General features: G+C 35.2%; 1 protein-coding gene across 3 annotated transcripts in view; it reads right to left on the bottom strand.

Moving 5' to 3' along the window:
- tln2b (talin 2b) overlaps positions 1-23201 on the bottom strand; it is a 241316-nt gene that overhangs the window by 75624 nt on the left and 142491 nt on the right. For all 3 annotated transcript variants that reach the window (XM_067435823.1, XM_067435822.1, XM_067435824.1), the window contains exons 10-19: positions 22980-23135; positions 21004-21105; positions 20783-20859; positions 18100-18283; positions 15125-15238; positions 14565-14673; positions 10916-11124; positions 10530-10628; positions 4007-4174; positions 1694-1988 (exon numbers count right to left, since the gene is read on the bottom strand). In XM_067435823.1, the coding sequence (XP_067291924.1) occupies positions 1694-1988; positions 4007-4174; positions 10530-10628; positions 10916-11124; positions 14565-14673; positions 15125-15238; positions 18100-18283; positions 20783-20859; positions 21004-21105; positions 22980-23135 (1513 nt within the window). The remainder of the gene's footprint in view (positions 1-1693; positions 1989-4006; positions 4175-10529; positions 10629-10915; positions 11125-14564; positions 14674-15124; positions 15239-18099; positions 18284-20782; positions 20860-21003; positions 21106-22979; positions 23136-23201) is intronic.

A 23201-nucleotide genomic window follows, 5' to 3' on the forward strand; every position in this document is an offset into this window, starting at 1 on the left:
AGTTGTTGTTGTTGTTGTTTTTTCTAATCTTTTTTTTATTTTTTTTATATTTTTATTTATTTATTTATTTATTTATTATTATTATTATTATTATTATTATTATTTTTTTTTTTTTTTTAAATATATTTCTTGTGATTTTGTCTACATGCTTTTACAAAAGGTCAACATGTATAAGAGGCAATACCTAATACTAATCCTCTTTTGTTCCTGGACTAAATTATATATTTGGAAAAGTGCATAATTAACAAGTATAGTTCACACTGTATTCCTGTTTTTGAGTAATTATGCTTGTGCCTTTGGCAGATAAATGTCAGGAAAGTTTGCCTCCAATGTAAACCGACAAATGTGCAAGATCTTTATAACAAAAAAAAAAATATATATAAAAAAAAAAAAAAAATGTTTACAATGAAAACCAACCAGTGTTATCTTATATTTGATTACTTCCATTTCTGTAGTATTTCTTACCTGAATACTACTGTTAGACGCACCTACAAAAAATTAAAGCCATGTTTATTTCATTTGTCTCTTTATTCTATTATATTTATTTGTGCTATCATTTGCAAGTTTTTTTTTTGTGGTAAATCTAGTCAAATAAAGCCTCCCTTTTTACAACTAAATAAAAAAAAAGTGATCCTGTGCTCATTTGATCCAACATTTTATGTTTTTAAAAATGTTGTATATTTAAGTAGCATAAGAGAATCGCTAAAATGATTGAATATATTTTGAAACAAAGGTCTTGTTAATGTTTGTCAGTTTTGTTCAAGGTAATTAAAGCAACAGTTTCGCAATAATGGAAGAATATGTAAAAGTATTATATTTGAGGTAAAAGGCACCCCTGCTGTTGGGGTAAAAGGCACCATATTTACCATGATAATAAACAGCAGCTGATTTTTCCATTTGTTGACATGACATTGTTAGATTCAGATTATAAGTATCATATAATATTAAGAGTGTCCACTTTAATATTAATTAATTGAGTGTCCACCTTAGAAATAATCACCATTAAATCCATATCATATAATAAAATATAATTTATTATTACTACTGTAAATCTATATTAAATTAGTATGGGATCTCCTTTAATGCTTGCAGAATCTTTACTTTTTAAATGATTTTGTTTCTATATTTTTTTATAGATATATTTCTGTATAAACATATTTTAATGACAGCATATTTACTGATCAAAAATAATTTTATTTATCAAAATAAACAGAAAATAGCTCAACTTTGCTAAAGTGATTGTTTTGAGTATTGTATTGAGTATTGAGAAGTAATTGAGTATTAACTTAGACATTATTAAAAACATTTTATTTTAGCGAAAGTCTTTGTATCAATACTGTGTGCCTTTTGCCCTGTGCTGGTTTGTGTGGAGTAAAAGGCCCCCTCGCCACCCCATACATGTTTAAGTTTTTTTTAAAATAATAAATCACTTTTATGATTTATTTTCACACAAAATATGTTGCTCCATAAATGTTCAATACAAGCATATCTATTTTTTCTGTATATCATACACTATAGGAGTAGTGAAAAGCAAATTTTTCTTAAGGTGTGCCTTTAGCCCTGTTGTACCTTATATTGCAGTTTTCCCTGTGGTATCGAAAATGTTTTTCAAGGTGTCGTATCGATGTTGGAAATTCCAGTCTCGTGACAACACTAATATACATAATGATATATTTATACAGCATAGTCTCACCTGCATCCCCCATTGAGGTGAAAATGCTCTCTGTTACAGTCATGATGGTGTCAGTGGCCTGGTCATAGCGTCCGATTGGCTCTCCGCAGCTGGCGTAGTGGCGCACGTGCTGCAGCAGATCGCTGAGCGCCTGGCTGACCGCCCCAGCCGCCATGTTCACCTGTCGGAGCAGCTCGCCCTCCTCTGAGGCGGCGTGACACGCCTTCACACACCCCTCCACAGAGCGCTCCACCAGACGTCCCGCCTCCACCAGCTGCTCCTGACACACGGGCGAGGAGATGGTGGGGCTCACCACCTACGACAATCACACATACACCCAATAATAGATGAAAGACGCTGCGTTCAGAATAGCAACAGATTATTTTGGGCATAAAGTGTAAGGGAATGTATCTTACATCAATCTTGCTGATGAAAATACATGAACTTGGAACTGAAACAGGGAAATTATTTACTTATACTATATCTTTATTATCATGGTATGGTTTCAGGAAACCATAATAAAAGGATTTAAAATAAAGTAGTGGTCAATTTATGTATTACTGATAAATCAGCCAATATTTGTTTTTGCAAGCCATATTTTTGATGGTATAAAGTTCCTTACACTAGATGATCAACCAATAACAATAAGCATCTTAAGTGTGGTTATCTTTGAAAAACAAAAAAACAAATTGAAATTCATGTTTCACAATTTTTTCTTTCTTTTTTCTTTCTTTTTCTCACTCATCTTTTTAAAGCTACACTGTACTACAGTAATACTGTGTACTACTGTGCTATACTACACTTTTTTAGTTTATTCTTAGCTAAAATCACTTAGTTCTTTCAAAAATATATGTGCTCATTAATGTATATTTACTTCTTTCAAGTAATAATGTATTCTCGTAATTTTATAATATACCATTGAAAATACATACGGGTGAAGGGTTCGGATGGCGGTCGCCATGTTGCTCCTACATCTTGAAAGTACATTTGCCAAAGAGGGACATACCCGTAAATTCAAGCTTCGCTTTTCGCGTTTTTACACTCGATGGCACAGTGTCGAATGTGAAGAGGAGGATTGCTTGAGGCTGCTATATGATGATGGAGGATCACTCTTATTCTCGAGGATATTTGCCAGAGTCGCCAAGGAAGCGGAAAAGAGAATTAAGACGGCAACGCAACAGGCAAATCAACAAGACAAAAGTAAATATTGGAGTGGCCTTTCCAAGATGGAAAGAGCTGATGAGCAACGATTTTAAAAAGAACGCCGACGTTGCCTGCTTTCTTCTCGACAGGTAATATTAATTCAGCCTATTTGTGTATATTGGAAGTTTTATTGTTGCTTGGCTAATTATATCATGGTGTGCGGTGCATAACACTAGAACGACATCTAGGATAGTTTTCCTCGCGTCAATTAAAAAGTATTGTTTACCTTATAACATAAATCCGTGTTCTATGACGGATAACATGAGATTAATATTTTAATCGCATTATAATTTGTTTGCCTTACGCTAGTGGTGTTGTACAATATACAGAATAACGATAGCACTGATAAAAGTTACTTTACTAAGATTAGCTTGCATTCGTCTGGGAACCTGATAGCTGATGTTAGCAATGAAATGGTAAAAAACAAAAAAAACAAACGTAAAACTATTATTCTTTTTACATAGATTAATTTGATCATAGATCAATTGGTAAATTAAATAACTGCAAATTATAATAGTTTTCAAAAGTAACCTCAACACTTGAAGCAACACTCACCGAAGAGGTCGAACTGGAAGCCATGACTAAATCGGCCACCGTAGGAGTTGAAACGAAATCGAAATTGAGAGGAGCAGAAACTATTATACACTGGATGGTCATATACCTTTTCACCACTAGATGGGGGAAAATATCACACAGTGTAGCTTTAAAGTTACACATTACCTATAGTTTTTTTGTTGTTGGTTATGCTGCTGGCATCCCAACGTAATGATTTAATGATTCCCGATTTATGATTCCTGACGAATATTAAACCAATAAGATACTTATCATAAGACCAATATGATAATTATTTGAATTAAATACTTCCTTCAATTACATACACGGATGGCTATATGTTTGTTCAGAGCATTTAACTGCAGATTGTTTTGTAAATGAGGCACAATGTAATAGTTTGCAAAGAAACGTTTATTTATGCGTGTGTTCAGATCTAACCATATTTGTGTGCAGTCTGTATTGTAAATTAAAATATGCATCATCATCTGTATCTATATCTCTAGAAAGAGTTCTTCTATGTAACTTTCATTACATCTTTTAAAAAAATAGTCAGTTATCCATAACAAATATGAAATGTACCTTTGTGCAGGCCACCAGCTGTGAGGTGGAGAGTGCGCACTGCGTGGCGGCGGTAATGACTCGGTTCTGGAGCACCGTGTCCTCCGCCACCTGTGCCACGTTCTTGGCTTTCAGCACCAGCATGGCAGCAGCATTCGCAACGGCTTTAGCCAGGTTCATCATAATGTCCTGAAACATATTCGTCATTCAAGCAACACACTGTGAAGCAACCTGGCCCAGACTAATGAATGAAATAAACGCAAGGATAGAGTGTAACAGAATAAAATTGAGGGCAATAAAAAGCTCTCAGAGGCTAACTGACTGTGACAACATCAGATGAACCACACTAAATCTAATTTTACGTGTTGAAAATGGGCACTAAAGTGTTTACCACAAAAGAAAACTGCCTTGCCAAGAAATAATGAGACATGTGACAGGCTGAAGGATTTGACATTAACCAATCAGTAAATTCAGGCAAAATGCAACAGTTCAGTTCCAGAGGTAGAAAATCCCATTCCCTTCACAAAGACGTTTTTTAACAATAACATATAAACATTCTAGACAGAACTAACATAAACTTTGAGATTAAGTGATCAAGCTGGTTTTCCTACACTATATGTAAGGGATAATGTACATCCAGACGGTTGTTATTGCAAAAATAAACCCAGACGGGGTGATCTTGCATCAGCCTGAAGGAGTTTTTTCTGCAATAACAACCGGCTGGATGTACATTATCCCGCTTATTACACGGCTACTTGCAACATAAGTAAATAATTAGACATGAAATATTGATCTGAGTCTTTACACTCTTTCCAGTCATACCACTTATTACATGGTATTTCACCACATAAATAATTATGGGGATAAGAGATATTAATTTGAGATGGAATCGTCCCTGTTTGTGATCTTACAATCCATTACAGCGCCCAAAACAATCCTTGCAAAATGGCAGCAACTGTATTTCACGAGTTCACACTTACATATAATTATATAGAGTAATATAAATGCGTATTTGGCGTGCTGTCCGGGGGGAGGGATTCGAGCTCGAACTTGGCCCGAACCCAGAGTACCCCCCCCCCCCCCCTTCGTGTAAGTGGTTAGAACTAAAAGAGCAAAATGTGGAGAAGGGGTGGAGGAGGGATGCTGATAAACTGTCAACAGAATGGAGGTAAGACTGCTGTGTATATATATGCACCTCTCGTTGATTAGCTGAGTGCTATCCACCTGTGTCAATTATCTGAAAGCCCTCCTCCCGAATCTTTGTTAATTAACATCGATTGTTTGAAACGAGAGAGCTAATTCGCGATGACAACATGAAATAATTGTACTCGAATAATTGATTTAATATTTTATTAGCTCACCAAACGCAAAACTTCCACAAGGAAAAAAAACGTTCCTAGCAAGTGTATAGCACCAACGGATGAGCCTGTGTTATCAGTTTTTACCGGTTGTTATTGGGGAATAACATACCGCTGGACAGTGCGATTGACCAATCAGAATCAAGTATTCCACAGAGCTGTGTAATAAATCTGTATATGCCTGTATATTTTAAAAACTGGGTGGAAAAACGTGTTTCTCGTTAAGAAAATCTATCCTACGTTGAATTTAGGGCAAGTTAATGCGACAACAACACACAAAAAAACGAGCATGAACATCAAAAGGTGTGTTAAAAAATACAGCACAACTTAGTGAAATGAATCTTGTCTCATGTAATCACTTAATCAGTGTTTCAACAGCGGAAAAACGTCAGTAAAACAGCTTGTGAACAATATGTCACTTAAAGTTGCATTTACCTCAGGAAAGTGCCAATGTTCACAGTTTGTTAAATAGCTATAAAAACACTAGAGAGATGCGTATTTACTGTTAATTATATATGAAGACAAGTGTTTATGAAAACTACCTTATGTGCAACTGAGTGGCATACAAACATATCAGTATTTATTGTGATGAAATTATAACAACTGAAAACAGGAGCAGTTGATTTTAATAGTTTGAGCTCTGTTGTTAATTTTAACTTATATTATAGAAATGTACCAAAGGAAGAGGGTTCCCTGTATAGTTTGCAGCATTATTTGGGAGAGATTTTTTTCCCTTTAGAGAATCAAACTGTCGGTATCGGCAAATATCAATCTGAATCGGTATCGGAGGATAGATCTAGTATAGAGTAGTTCTTTCATTTTCTCATCTTTGCCCTGACTTACTATGCAAAACAAAATTATATAAGGAAAAACGGTTACACTTTATTTTAAGGTTTCATTGTTACTGTGTAGTAATATATTTAAGTATTGAGTAATATTAACTAACAACATGTACCTACTATAGGGTTAGGGTAGGATTAGGGTTTGGTTAAGGGTTAGTTTTAATTATGCATAATTTACTGTTATTACTATAGTAACTGTCTGTAACATATGTAACAATGACACAGTGAAATATAGTGTTACCGGAAAAACGTATAGCATAATGTTCTATACATTAAAAGTGACCACAGCTATGAAGCAAGATTTTAAGGGAAAGATGACATATTTCAAGCTATCTAATGACTTCAAAAGACTAGTATAGTGAATAAATATAGTGCATTAGACATATTAACAACTTTATAATGCTTTGGTGTTTCATCTGTCATTTTGACAGCTGTTCACCACCACTTTCACTGTATGGAAAGGAGCAGCGTGAACATTCCTCAAACCATCCCCTTTTGTGACGAAATAGTAATTGTATGACTGATTTTATTTTATTTTGATTTAAGTTTATATATATATATATATATATATATATATATATATATATATATATATATATATATATATATATATACATATATACAGTACAAGCCAAAAGTTTGGGCACATTACTATTTGTAATGTTTTTGCTCATCAATCCTGCATTTATTTGATAAAAATACAGATTTTTTTTTAAATATATTGTGATATATTATTACAATTTAAAATATTTGATTTTAAATTTATTATACTTTAAATGATCATTTATTTCTGTGATGCAAAGCTGAATTTTCAGGATCATTCCTCCAGTCTTCAGTGTCACATGATCCTTCAGAAATCATTCTCAGATGAGGATTTAAATTGAGTGTTGGAAACAGTTCTGCTGACTAATGTATTTGATGAATAAAAGGTTCAAAAGAACTGCATTTATTCAAAATAAAAACATATTTTCAAATAATATAAATCTCCTTTACTAAATTTTTTTTATCAATTTAACACATCCTTGCTGAATAAAATTATTGATAAAAAAAAAAAAAGACTGACCCCAAATTACTGATCAGTAGTGTATATTGTTGTTACAAAAGATTTCTATTTTCAAAACATTTGCTTCTTTTTTATTTTTATTCTATTTATTTATTTTTTACTTATAATTTACTTAAGTTACTTATTATTGATCAAATAAATGCAGGCTTGATGAGCAGAAGAAACTACAAATAGTAATTTGTCCAAACTTTTGGTCTGTACTGTGTATGTATGTATGTATGTATATATATATATATATATATATATATATATATATATATATATATATATATATATATATATATATATATATATATATATATATTAGGGGTGTAACGATACGCGTATTCGTATTGAACCGTTCGGTACGAGGCTTTCGGTTCGGTACGCGGTACGCATTATGTACCGAACGGTTCTTGGACTAATTAATTAGATTTGGAAAATAAAAAAGTGTGTGAAATATAATAATATGCGTTCAACAAGCTCAATAACCAAAACGACATAACAGCCAATGCCCCTGACACCGCCGAAGTGAAAGGAAAAAAAAACACCAAATATGTTTTATAAAATAACTAGGCTGCTCAGTCAGGTGCTCGCTTACTCAGTAGGCTACGCGCTGAATGCTCGTGGCAAAATGGCTATTGCTTTTTACAAACCAGAAATAGAAGATTCTCCAATAACCAACAGGCATGGTGTTTGGGTGAACTTTGGATTCTTTGTAAGCTATGATGGTGTTGGCAAGAGTGATGGATTAAAAAACAACGTATGTCGCATTTGCTGATGGTACAGCAGCGAATAATTCATGTCATGTCAATCAACTCATTTACGCCGACAACAAGACGATCAAAAGGAGAAACAGCCACAAAATATACCCGCAGCATTTAGACAGACATTTCCAACTTATTAAAATGGCAAAAGACATCACCGCGGCGAGTGGTCCATTTATAGCCGCGGATCCTAACGCCCGTTTCACACATACTCCGTCTGCAGTGCGTGTGCGGTGCGTATTTTTTTCCGTACCCATGTTAACGGATGACAGCTTTCACACTGCACGCGGATGCGGCCCGTCAGTCCGTTCCAGGTGCGTTGCGTCTGCAGCAGCTGGATCGTTTTCGTACCGAGTCTATTTTTATCTGCGCTGCGTTGCTGCATTAAAGTGATAGAACATTGTTCGCATTAAAATAAACATGTACTGACGCGAAAATCTAGTAATTTCACCACAGATGCATATCATTTAAAATATACTCTTGTTTCAAAGTCAACATGGCTTTTTTTTATCAAGTAAAGCAACAAAACGACACCTTACCTGGCATTTAGGTTAAAAAAAAAGTGCCATAATGGAGAGCACTCTTGGATACTTTCTTGGAGGTGAAAAGCAAAGTTCTTTTTGACCTGCAGGATTTCTTTTAAAAGGGTGTAAAAACGAAAGAAAAGATGAGAGTCGGCTGTTTTTGAATAGACTATTGTAAGTTTCTAATTTAAAATGTTTGTGATTTAAGGCTATAAACTATGTTTAAATGTTTTGCCACTTGTGTGAGCTAAATCTAAAGTATATAAATATGAATAAATAAATTTAATAAAATGTTTAAATCTAGTAGGCTACGTAACCTGACTTCTATTAAAGAGTAAACAAAGAGAATTGGAATTCTGACGAGGCATGTTCAGTAAAAACTTTTGGATTTTAAATAAAAAATAATGAATCAATGCTGTGTTTGTGGTATGCAACAGCGGATCAGTTGTGGACTGCAAACGCAGCATATGTAAAGCACTACAGGGTGTGGGGCTCCTGCAACGCACACGCAACGCAACACGCCCCGCACACGCTAATGTAAAGAGCTAATGTCTTATTCCTGTAACTACATAGAAGATGGGTAAAGTATAGCTCCATCATTGTTCAATGTAAAAAAAAAAAAAAATCATACTTTGTTAGTTTTAATAAAAAAAGGTAATTTATCTGCCAATTTTTTCTTTTTGCTGTATCTAAAACATACCGAACCGAACCGTACCGAACCGTGACACCAGTGTATCGTATCGAACCGAACCGTGAATTTTGTGAACCGTTACACCCCTAATATATATATATATATATATAAATTGGGGATGCAACAATACAGTTAGTCCACGGTTCAATACATACCTCGGTTTTAACCACGCTTTTTCGGTTCGGTTCGTTTTTTTTGTTGCTATTCTATTCTTAGGCGACAGGAACAGAAGAAGTTATGGAGAAAATGTTTTTATTGCAATACTCTTTCTTTATTTTACTTAAAAGACTTGAAAACCCTTACGTAAACTTAAAACTTCACATAAAAAACCCTTGTACACATTCCCAGTGTATATAATATCAAATAAATATATATAAAGATTTACAGTGGCAGCTCCGAGATGTACAGTATCATTTAAGCATGAAATTGAATGAATAAATGTAGGCCAAAATTAAAACTACATATCCTTTAATATACAACATTTATTAAAAGCTACTGTATTAAAGGGGATTTTTTTTATTAACATCATTTTAGATTCACTAGGCTGCTGCTGTCAATTGAAGACCTGCTCACATCTCACACATAGACACACGCAATTTTACTTTCATTTTAGACATAACCGACTGTGTTTATATTATATTATATTATATTATATTATATTATATTATATTATATTATATTATATTATATTATATTATGGTTTTATAATAACCTTGTGTGTGTTTGACAGTATTAGCGCAGTAAGACTGTCCAGTAATCACGTGTGTATGACAGATGTTTATTGCGCGCGCTCAATGCAAAACAGTGCATGCACTGAACAGTCCGTGCCTTGCCGGTTAAACATTTCATTCCGGTTTAAATTGACTCACAGGAACACTCTAAAAGAGCCAAAATAAACTGAGAGGAATATTTCAAACAGAGGTAAGTGGAAATAATTAATTAAATGCAAAACCAAAAAAAAAAAACCCACAATTCACCAGCACGTATTGAACCATGAATGCCGTACCGAATGGTTCAATATTATATTGAGTATTGTGACATCCCAAATATATATATATATATATATATATATATATATATATATATATATATATATATATATATATATATATATATATATATATATATATATATATATATATATATATATATATATATATATATATATATATATATATTTATTTTATTTTTTTTCCCCCAAAATTTCTATATGCATTTTTGCGTTGAATCTGAGTTTGCAATGCTGTAAATGGGAAAAAATACTTCTGGAACCGAAGTGAGTATTCACTGTTATGCTCCATTCCAAAAAGAAAGACACACCTGGAATCTCTCGTCGGTTTCTCCCTCTCCCATTTGTTTGAGAAGATCTCCGCTGGCCTGGCCGATGCTGCCTGCCGCCGTCAGAACAGTCTGTCTGGGCTGTGGGGTGATATCAGCACTTAAGAAATGACCCACGTACGGACACCGCAAAGTCTCAGAACTCAATGCACGGCTAATCACATCCTGTCTTTCAGCTCTGCACCCCACTACAATTACCCTGTCTAGCACAAGCCAAACAAGTAAACAGATTGTGACTGTGCTCTGTAAACCAGGAAGGAAAAACACAGCTTAACGAGTTCATTATCAAATCCGCCTGTAAACAGCAGTGCGTTATTGGCGGATTAGATGTGAAGGGGCTGAGGGCTTTGCGTGTTTGCATTCGTCACCTCTCCGGAAGCTGGTTCCACGGCTCTGAGCAGGTCAGAAACGGCCCCCGTGAGGGTCCGGGCGGCCCCCATCAGATTCTGCCCGCTGCCCACCTCGTCCTCCATAAGAGCCGCCAAGAGCTTCACTCCCTTGGACATCTCTGTCAGGTTGGAGGAGATGGTGGTGATGGCGCAGCCCACGGCGGTATAGTCCGTGTCCGTAGGGTCACCTGGAGCGATGATGAAAAGTGTTAAAGAGTGAGCAATTAAAAGGGATAGTTCCCCTAAAAGTGCTAATTCTGTCATTAATTATCCCTGCATTATGGAAATGACGGTGGTGAAAATGACATTTTGAAGAATGACACTTTGTCTCGCTAAGGCTAATTACATAGCCATTATTTTATGTATCCCAAATACTTAATTAAATAAAGTTCTCACTTTCTGCATAACCTTGACAAGAGCTGATACTGTTAACTAAAACTTTTAAAAAACTGGGTTTGATGATTAAAATAAAGCTGAAATAAAATAAAATATTAATAATAGATGGAAAATCTTGGCAACTAACTGCAATAAGTACGTTTAATTACTAAAATTACTAAAAATAAAATTATGTAGATATGAAAATAAATCTAATAAAAATGGAAAAAACATAACATTTAAATAAAATATTAATTAATAAAAATTATTAGATGAAAATTAAACAAACAAAAAAAAGGAGAAAACATAAATGAAACTAAATGAAATAAGTACTAAAATTACGGAAACTAAAATAATTGTTTAAATTATAGAAATATGAAAATAAATTGAATAAAAATGAAAAAACATACCAAAATTAAAATAACATGAATAAATAGAACAAAATTAAATATTATTTGATGAAAAATTAAACAAAAAAAATAGAAAATAATATCTTGTCAAATAACTGAAATAAGTAATAATTACTAAAATGACTAAAACTAAATCTAAAATAAAAATAATAAAACTATAGAAATATGACAATTAATCTAATAAAAAAATTCTAACTAGAATAAAATATGAATTAATAAAATAAAATATCAATATTAGATGAAATATTTAAACAAATTATATATTGACAACGAATTAAAATAAATAAGTTTAAGTACTAAAATGACTAAAACAAAAAATGTAAACTATATAGAAATAAGAAAATTATAAAAACATAACACAATTAAAATAAATTAAAATATAAAACATTAAAGCTCAAAATATTAAATAAAACTATAATAGTATATAAATAATAGTAAAATAACACTAAACCTGACAAAATTACACCTTGTAAATGATGCACAATGAAAATAGATTTTTCTTAAACATCACTTGTTTGTTTTTTTAAACATCACATGACTCATATTTCATCTTAAGTTCTTCAATGACATGGTCACATTCTTTGGTATCCTAAGTAAAAATAAACTTTATAAGTGGTAAAACTGTTTGGTGTGACGGAAATGACACCACAACTTAACTGACATAACCGTCAGAAATATTTTTTTCATAATAAATATGAAAATTGTCTACTATTATAGTTGTAAGCATGTTAGGATTTATATGTGTATTATTGACTTATTGGCAAAATAAAGAATACATTGATAAACTGAAGAACAGTTCACTATAAAACCAGGAACATACTGGGCCAGTTTTACTTTCACGTCTTTAACCCGTTCCCCTTAAATGTGCAACATGTGTAATAACGTGACTATTATTAGTGAGATCATTCAAAATGTGATCCATACAACACATGCATTCCATCTATAGTGCGCACATCCACACATCAGATTACATCCTAACAAGCTCTTCTGGGCATGAGAACAGATGTAAAACACGGGCTGCAAAAAAACAGTAAAGTTTGAGCTGGGTTGCTGGCTAACAGGCAAATCGCCGCACTATCAAACAGATGGCACGTGGAGATTGAAAATCCAGCAAAAACCTGGTCTGGTCCGCATGGAATCTCTCCAGAATGCGGGAAGGAATACACAAATCCTGCCAAGCCGTTCAGCTTCAGGACAACACACTTCACATTCATTAATGGAAATATTTATTAGAGCAATTGGAGAGTGACTTATTATTTAACAGTGAGATGAAACTTATTTTTCCATCATCAGTTGCTTGTAGAGACTAACAAAAGTAGCTTTCTCAAGACTGCACGAGCAATCTTCTTCTAAATCATCATTGTTTTTCATACACTTGTGGTATTTGACAAAGGATGTCTCTTCAGTTATGCTCAACAGTGCATATACACATCACAGGAAAATTACAATATGTAGTTTTTGGAAAAGTCATGATTTCCAAAATAAATGTTATTTTCACCACATTGTCTTGCTTAGGCTGATTTCATAGCATGATATACTTTCTAAATACACACTAAGGTTACACTTTATTCAGTTGGTCCACTTTATACACTCAACTAACTATAAGAAACTTTGCAACTACACTGCCTGGAGTTGCTGTTTGGATTTAAACAGACAAATGCTTAAAGGGGTGGTTCCGTGTATTTTTCTAGGCTTGGTTGCTTTTATGGAGCACAGTATAATATGTCTTAATATTTTTTTCTTATATTTTCCCTTTATTTCACACCGCTGTCTCCACTGTCCTTTGAACGGCTCGTTTGCTTCCTGCTTCAATGAAGCCTATCCCTCCGGAAAAGTGCAATGGTCTTAGATTGGTTAGATGGCCAAATGTAGTTTGATGTATTTTTATTGGCTGAAGTGCCAAGCACAGGTTGTCCGGAAACACCACGCCCCTTACCATTACGGGCAGAAGTCACATCTGCGGTGACTAGCAAGGGTTTATGATGTCACCAAGCTGGGAAGAAGCTTGTTGTAGTCCAAACCGGCCCTTTTTGTAGGCAATAAACTGCCATAACTATAAAAGTATAGTTACATACTATACAATATAGTATTACAATATCTATATTTAAAGTGTTAAAGATATCTCCGTTTGAATTGAACTTTCAGCGCTGTAACTTTGCAGATACTGTTTATGCTCAAGCAGCGAAATTACACACTAACTAAAGTTAATAAAGTGAAATCGCATGCAACCACCCCTTTTTTTCAACAACAAAAAAGTATGACGTACGAGTATTTCTGTGCCAAATATACTCCTTCAGGGTTCGCATTCGTTTCGGAAAGTTTTTTTTCTCAGTGTATGGCCCTGTATGATGTCATAAAGGGTGGAATTCCTTGAATGGGCGCGCGCACATCAACCACTGCGAGAGCAAGAGCACGTCCATTAACGTGCTTCGTTCGGGGTTACATCACGGGTCATGGATTAGAACGGATATCAAATATCAAGCAATGTATTCGAATATATTCTAATATCTACGACCCCCCCCCCCCCCCAATAATAATAAAAAAATAAAATAAAATAAAAACCGACACCACCATAACGGAAATTCAATCACAAATGCATTAACAGTCTGACAGTCATAAGCAGGACTCAGGCCACAGCCTCTATTGAAAAATAAATTGTTAACTTAATGTTTGAAACAGCAGGTTATCAACTTAATCGATATGAAGTGCCACTATATGCAATCATAACAGCTTTCAGTCTGTTTTTTTCAGTCTGTCTTTCACCACATAAACAGCATACCAAAACAGTCAGGTACAATGAAGGTACAGATGGTTTATGGGAAATTTCTCATTCGTTCACATACCGGCAGTGAGGTTGACCACTGATGCAGTACCAGCCGTGATGGCATCCACTTGAGAGTGAATCTCATGTTTGGATTCATCCACCTTGTTCTGAACCCACATTCTGGATGCCTTTTTGGGAGAAAAGAGAGGAGAGTTAATACAAGTGTATTCGTGACTTTTTTGTGGGGGGAGGGGGGGCTTTTTATCCACTAAGAAATATCAAGGTTATTTAAGCGCAGGTAAATGATAAATGACCATGCTCAGCAATTATAGTCAATTAATGAACAATAATTGTATGGCAATGCCACAATACATTACTTTAATGTCACACTAACGAAAACATATTCTCATATTCTGGCTCAATATCCCTCATGGGATTTGAACTAGCAACCTTCTATTGCCTAATAAATCACACACAGGGACATACTGTATGAGGATCTTTCCTCCCAACAACACCTTTACCCACATAAAATCAGACAATATATAGTTTACAGCAGTACAAACAATCATTATTTTTGCACCAGTCCCACACTTTACTTTTTTAAAACAGAGTGTTTTCTGTCTCTGTATAATTTCTTACCATGTCTTGTCCCAGTGGTGGAAGATTATCAACTTCTCCCAGGTCAGCTTGCGCCTGCTGGACAGCCTGCATACTGGTGTTGATGGTTCCCATCAGTGCTTGCTGGGCCAGACTCTGACGGCACAAGAAGTAGTCATTTAGAAGACGATATACCGAAAAACAGACCTTAAAATATTCTATAGAAGTTCCAGATATGCATCTTTTTAGCCCATTTTTGTGTTAAGTGCGTTAACTCATAGCATCGCCACACAGGGCGCTAATTAACATTAGCTGTCTTTGTTAAAGGTACAAAAGGATCACAACCCTATTTTGATAGCCCCCAAAATGCATGAACACGCTATGCAACACAGGCAGCTCCCCCCTCATACACGTCATTTCACTCGGCGGCCATCTTTGAAACGCCTCACGGACATGCAGGTTCATCTCTTTGAATGGGGAAACATCAAATGCTCCAAAACTGTTCGCCAAGCTTACGATTCAATTTCATATTTGAGATCACCAATGACATCTGACAACAACTGTTTCATACATTTTGTTTCTAAACTCTCGAATCATGATAATTTTTTTTTTTAAAAACTCAATTTTTCAGCTTGGACAAAGCTAATGCGCAATCCTAAGCGTGTGTTTCAGAACGCTGCCTGTTTCTATAGCAACAACATGAGGACTTTACTTAACGATTGGCGATTCATTTTGAAGGCGGGGATTATTTACCATATTGGACGTTGCACTTTCTCCCATTCATAAGTAATCAGAGTGCACCGTATTAACACACCCAGTTTAATGCCATAAACATTAATACATTTCGAGCTCCCATGAGTTTGGAGGGCTGTTTCCACAAGTAAGGCACATTAAAGGAACACGCCAACTTTTTGGGACTTTGGCTTATTAAGTGTATCCCCCAGAGTTAGATAAGTCCATATATATCATTCTCATCTCCGTGCATCCCATAACTCAGTCTGACACACACCCTCGCTAGCCTAGCTTAGCACAAAGACTGGAGGTATATGGCTTCAGCTAGCCTACTGCTCAACAAGTGACACAATAACGCCAACATTTTCCTATTTACATGTTGCGATGTGTATAGTCACAGCGTGTACAAATAACAAGGTAACATGAGACACAGCCATCTTATAAACATATAAAAACTGTGGACTATATTTTCAGGAGGCGCAGCACTGCTCCACTTCTGCGGAGTGATTTGTGACAGTCTTATATACATTAACCACAAATAAATCCCAATGTTTACTTTAAAGGGTTAGTTCACCCAAACATTTTTATGATTTATTTACCCTCAAAACATCCTGATTATATGACTTTCTTCTTTCAGAGTTATATAAAAATCCAAGCTTTATAATGAGAATGAATCGTAGCTTTGATTTTAAAGCCCAAAATTGCATCCATCCATTAAAAAGTAATCCATACTGCCATACTGTGGCCTGTTGCATGAAGCTAGCTCAACAGTTTCAGAGTAGGTTTATAGTAGACAAAACCATACAAATCCAACCTGGGGTCTATACCATGATATGTTTAAGCTTAGTTTGTGCCAATCAATCCTGAGTTTTAGGTACTATTAAAGTGGTTTGGCTTATATGTTCTGGATAAGAGATCTCAAACTGAAATTGGACCTATCAGCTGAGAGCAAAGTGGCACACCTCTGATACAATAAAGTCACATCCCTGTTTCTACTCCAAATTAAAGGTCACTACATAGCAAATGTTTTTTTTGAAGTCTAACGCATCTGGCTTTTAAAGGGTTAGTTCACCCAAAAATTAATGACCCATAAAGGCACTAAAAACATTGATAAAAAGTCCATCTCACTACAGTGGCTGTACAATAATGTTACAATGCGACGAAAATAGTTATTGTGCGCACAAAAATCAAAATAATCCACCAAGTTACTGACGTAAACTCGACACATGTGCGAGAATATGACGCAGATCCGCCGTTCAGATCCATGACACAGAAGCGAGGAGGATCGCTGCTATCGCGTGAGTTCACGTCCGAGACCTACACGGAAGACAATAACTTGGCGGATAAAGTCATTATTTTGATTTTTTTTGCACACAAAAGCTATTGTCGTCGCACTGTAACATTATTGTACAGCCACTGTACTGAGATGGACTTTGTATCGATGTGTTTAGTGCCTTGGAAGTCGGAATGTACTAAATGCCAATGGAGGCCTTTCTGAAGCCTTTCTCAGCCATCAGCTTTCAACAAAAATATCTTCATTTGTGTTCCGAAGATGAACGAAGGTGTTACGGGTGTCCAACGACATGAGGGTGAGTAATTAATTAAATCATTTTCATTTTTGGGTGAACTAACCCTTTAACAATGCTTATTTACAATAGTAATAATTTTGAATGATTTAGATATCATGTATACAATTATTATACCCGTAATCAATAACACATGTAACATTTTAGTGATACATTTTATTATAATAATAATAATAATAATTATTATTATTATTATTAATATTATTATTATTTTATTATGCTGTCTAATAAGCATCTTGATATGCCACACCTATGAGGTGGATGGATTCTCTCGGCAAAGGAGAAGTGCTCACTAACACCGATTTAGACAGATTTGTGAACAATATTTAAGAGAAATAGGCCTTTGTGTACATAGAAAAAGTCTTAGATTTTTAAGTTTAGCTCATTAAAAATGGGGGCAAAAACAAAAGTGTTTTGTTTATAATTTTGTTCAGTGCATGTCATTTTGCTCATATCTGATTGGTCTAGTTTCGGTTTGCAATCTCTTATACAGAATAAAACCTGCTCTGGAACAGATTAGCCATGAAGCGTTATGAACACTGCTAAAAACCAATGAACCCTATTGAGCCTAAAAACCCAGTCTCAAACTGACCTGGGTAGCAAATGAAACCAGCTTCGTACAACAGGCCCCTGAAAGCACAACCGTTTCGCGTGTGATGCGATTGAGATATAAACATCAGCGCAGTTGCGTGTTCTCACCAGAGGGGGCATGTGTCCTCTGTGCATCTGTCCCATGGTGATCTGCTGTTGAGCCGAGGGCATGGTGCCCATGTTGAACGTGTCAGGGCCTCCTATTGACCCCGAGCGCATGATGCCAGGCAGTGCCACCGACCCGTGCTCGACTCGGCCGACCCGATTAAACTGCTGCTGGAGGATAGTGGACCTACGAACAAGTAACCATTATTAGCCGCTGTCAGGCTGCATTCACTCATATCTGTGAATGATGGTTGTTGTTGTTACGGTAATTACTGACAACCATTAAAATCAGCTGAGCGATGCTTTCCTATTCGCACCAGGAAAACAAGACGCTTCAGGCACTATTGCTTAATTACAGCTCATTGTGAGAGGCCTCAATTTTTGGATTATAGTGCTAAAAGTAACATGAATAAGTTGGCACAAGGACAGACGCAGGCAATGATGCCCGACATCTCCCCCTCTCCTACAGAGAGAAGTGGGATGCCGTCGCCCATAACAACCACCTTTCAGGCAGCGCTTAAGAGGATGTCACGTGACCCATCTGTATATCCAATTCTGACAGAACCAAAGCCCAGGCAGGATAAAAGAGCTGCTGTGAAGACGTGCTAGCTGAAGTATCTTTAAATATGACAAATATTTAAAAAAATTCTACAAGCCTGGTCAAACCAGCAGCTCAGATTTGGTACAAAAAGGTCTCTAAAAATGCTTTTCTTTTTCTAATTTTTCAGATTTAATACGATTATTTTCACGACAAATTAATTCATCACTGTAACAATTTGAGTCAAAAGATAAATTGATAAAAAAAAATATATATTATTAAAATAAATACACATTACATTTGATAAATCACAAGAAATTATAGCATTTTATTTGTTTACTTTTTTTAACTTGCTGTTGTTGATTGTTGTGTAATAATATACTGATTAACAAATGAAAATCCTACATTTTTTGGTCTTCATTTAGTGAAAAACAGTGGAAAATATGCCTTCATTATTTTGTTACATTTGTCAGTATGGGACAATTTTCAAAAAATATCAGCCCTAATAACTTGATTTTGAATAGTAAAAATCTACTAAATCGATGAGGATGTTTGTAGAAATGTAATTAAATTATTAATTTAAGAAGTGTGCTGTAGTTTCATGACATAAGTACAATCCTTCTAATGTTAAATTACACGGTAAACTGTCAAACCTGTTACCAAGATGTTGTATAGTAAGCAACTGATTATTGAAAATGGGATATTTGTAAAATTATTTTATAGAAATATTCTCTTTTAGAGACTTTTTAGTTTGAAATCGACTTTGATCTCAAGGCTTGTAAAGTCAAATTAAATAATCAACCCTGTTGCAATGATTTTCAATAGTAAATAAGTGATTACTCACAACTAGATATTTGTAGAAATATCAGCATTTAAATTATCTTACTTATGTCATGACTGACTAAAAGAGTCAATTTTGCAATGTCGAATTAAACTGTAAAACGATCAACCCTGTTAGCATGATTTGCTTAGTAAACTGAAATGTGGACTTTCAAAAATATATTCAATTCAAAAATCTTCTTATTCTAAAATCTTCTTACTCTTCTTACTCTTACTCTACAAATCAAACTACAATGGTCAACCCTGTTACTGTCAACCCTGTTACTAAGATTTTGTATAGTAAGCAATTTGTGGAAATTATCTGTAGACTTATAGTATTGAATGACCTTGAACAAAAGGCTTATAAGTAAAAAATAAACTGTAAAACGATCAACCTGTTATCATGATTTGTATAGTAAACTTCAGAAAACTGAAATGTGGATATTCAGAAATATCAGAATGAAATGCTCTTTCTAAGAAGAGACTAAGACCTTGACTTTGAGAACAAAGCTTGTAAAGTCAAATTAAACAATCAACCCTGTTGTAATGATTTTATATAATAAACAAGTAATTACTCACAACTGGATATTTGTAGAAATATCAGTATTTAAATGATCTTTCTAACGTCATGACTGACTAAAAGAGTCAATTTTGCAATGTCGAATTCAACTGTAAAACGATCAACCCTGGTAGCATGATTTGCTTAGTAAACGGAAATGTGGACTTTCAAAAATATATTCAATTCAAAAATCTTCTTACGGTACCTTTGCAAAGCCATAATTATATCCTAAATTTAATTACTAAAGCTTGACATGGTATAATACAATTTATTAAGAGTTACACACATTTCTTGTTTGGTAGAATGTTTAGAAATCTTACAGAAATGCACTTTAAAAAGAAACTTATCAAACTATAAAATGCCGCCGTTTTAACCAAATAGATTAAACCAAGACATAGTAAGCGGCTGAGAAATAGTGAAATGTAAGAAGGGAAATATTCACACATTCACTATCTCTCTCTTCCAGGAACCTGATATCTTAAAAGACACCTTCCTGATGATGTAGCACTTTTTGAGGAAATAATAATCTCGCTCTTGCATTCTCAGTGCCTTCCTCTTAAAAGGAAAAAGAGCAGAAAACTACGTCTCCATCTTGTGATTAAAAACGGCAGTGTGAAACCCGAGCATCTCCTCCAACGTCATTAGACACCTCAGTTACTCTATCAGTCAAAAATAAATGAAACACTGATTCAAAACTAAATGTTGTGTGTGTATATCACAATGCAATTACAAGTGAGACATTCATGGGACAGGAACAGATCTCCACTGACTTTTTTGGGGATACAGATTCTTCCAGCATGGTGGATTCCTCATCCCCGTCCAAACCAAACCGATCTTTACTCTGTTTCTGAAAAATAAGAACATAGAGGAAAACATCTGACTTAGACACCAAAATTATGGAATATCTTCATGATGGATAATTTAGGGGGAAAAAACATTTTGTGTGAACTGTCCCTTTAATTTCTAATGTGTTGCAGAGCCAGTGACTTGCTTTCTTAAGGATGATGTCAATGTATCCAGCGATGAGTTGTGAGATCTGCTCCCCTTCTGTGGTCTGGACGGAGTAATAGCTCTCCTGGTACTCGCCGAAATCCTGCAAAAGGCCACACACACACACACACAAACATATATCAGATATGAGAAGCACACATCAAGGCTGTCTTCTGGTACAGTGTGAATGTGTGTTTTCTATTTTAGCTGACAGGAAGTCAGCCAACTGTCCTTGGAGCACAAGTGCTGTACATGAGATGCTATAAGTGGCTCTTAATGGTGAAGCAGAACTGCACATCACAAAACAAGGTTAAAACACTCATGTAAAGAGGACTAGGGCATTTTATCAAGGATAAAAACAACTATAATTACGTTATAGCAACAACAACATTTTTTCAACGACGTTAGCCGTTACTGGCACTAGAGCTCGATATAACACCGATATTAGGTAAAGCCATGTCAAAGTTTCATTCAATATCAGAAAGATTAATGCACACAACACAATCCAAGGCAACAAACTTCAATTTCTTATATCTTTGCCCCCTATGGTCCTATTTTCAAGTCTTCAAAGTGATTAAGTTGGATTCATGCTGTTTTATATAATTAAAGAAATTCCTTTATACTTGTATTTCCTAAAACAAAAGTAAAACATATATTAAAAAGTGTAGATATTAAATGCCATTATTGTAGCAATATTTAGTAATGTACATCAATACTATATAAATATACAGTAAACACTGATCAGGCATAACATTATAACCAACGTACTAATATTGTCCTGGCCCGTCGAGGCATGGACTCCACTAGACCCCTGAAAGTGTTCTGTGGCGTTTTGGCACTAAATGTTAGCAGCAGATCCTTTAAGTCCTGAAAGTCCCCATACACAACAAACTACGATGCACAAAGTATTCTGACACCTTTCTATCAGAACCAGCATTAACTTGAGCAATTTGAGCTACAGTAGCTCGTCTGTTTGATCGGACCACACGGGCCAGTCTTCACTCCCCACGTGCATCAGTGAGCCTTGGCTGCCCTTGGAGCACTTTTGACAGATACTGACCACTGCAGACCGGGAACACCCCACAAGAGCTGCAGTTTTGGAGATGCTTTGACCCAGTCGTCAAGCCATCACAATTTGGCCCATGTCAAACCCGCTCAAATCCTTACACTTGCCCATCATAATATAAATAATATATAAAGAAACAATATATATACATCTATAATATTATGTCATATTACATTTTATTTTTTGGGTTTAATAAAATTTCCATAAAATATACCAAATAACAAACAATAACAGTGTACAATGTTTAAAGACACTTTATTCACATTAACAATTAGTTTGCGCATAATGACAATGGCAATCAGACAATATTATGGGACAGATTTATTAACAGCTCGCGCCAGCGCAAACCCTCTTTTTGAGTTAAAAAACCCACTGTCAGGATTTACTAAAGACAGGCAGTAAAAAGGGTAGCGCTGAAAACACATGGACAGGGTTATTTTTGCGGCTGACTATATTGTATGTATATTTGTTTCACTTTCAGACGCAAAATTTATGGGAGGAGAGTATTTAAACGAATCATGCGAGGTGATTTACAAAGGTTTGCGCTAGTCAATTTACAGGCATTCAGGCCATTATTTACCGCCCCCAAAAAAACACGTCTTAAACCACATGCTAATTTGCGCTGCTCCTGGTAGATTGCATTGGTCATTATGGAAATGATCCGGATGCGTTTGTTCTTTAATGTGCGTGTTGTCAGCAGATCACGTGCAGAACTTTCCACTCCCATCTTTAAAAAAATTGTGTTTTCACGCTAATTTGCCCTGTTTAGTAAATCTGCCTCTAAGTGTCCAAACCAAATGCATTATAGGGGCATACACACAACTAAATAAACATAGTGAATATATAGGCAGATAAAGTGAATGAATAGTCAAAGGAACAATGCCTCACGTTAAATAGAGTGAATGACGTACCAGTGTGAAACTCTTGGGTGAAGCCGCCCACCTCTTCACTGTGGTGAGGGGCCACTCCTGCACCACTTCTTTGGTCTTCTCATCCACCCTCATCACTGACTCTTTGGTAATGCCCAGCAGACGCGGGACCAACTTATTCTTGCTTTTCATCTTCTCCTGTTGAAAAATAACACATGGCGTTTGTGTATTGTGCGGCGTGCTGCTGATTGCTGAGTTTGTTCC

Source organism: Pseudorasbora parva, chromosome 25, assembly GCF_024679245.1.
Source record: "Pseudorasbora parva isolate DD20220531a chromosome 25, ASM2467924v1, whole genome shotgun sequence".
Lineage (NCBI taxonomy): Eukaryota > Metazoa > Chordata > Actinopteri > Cypriniformes > Gobionidae > Pseudorasbora > Pseudorasbora parva.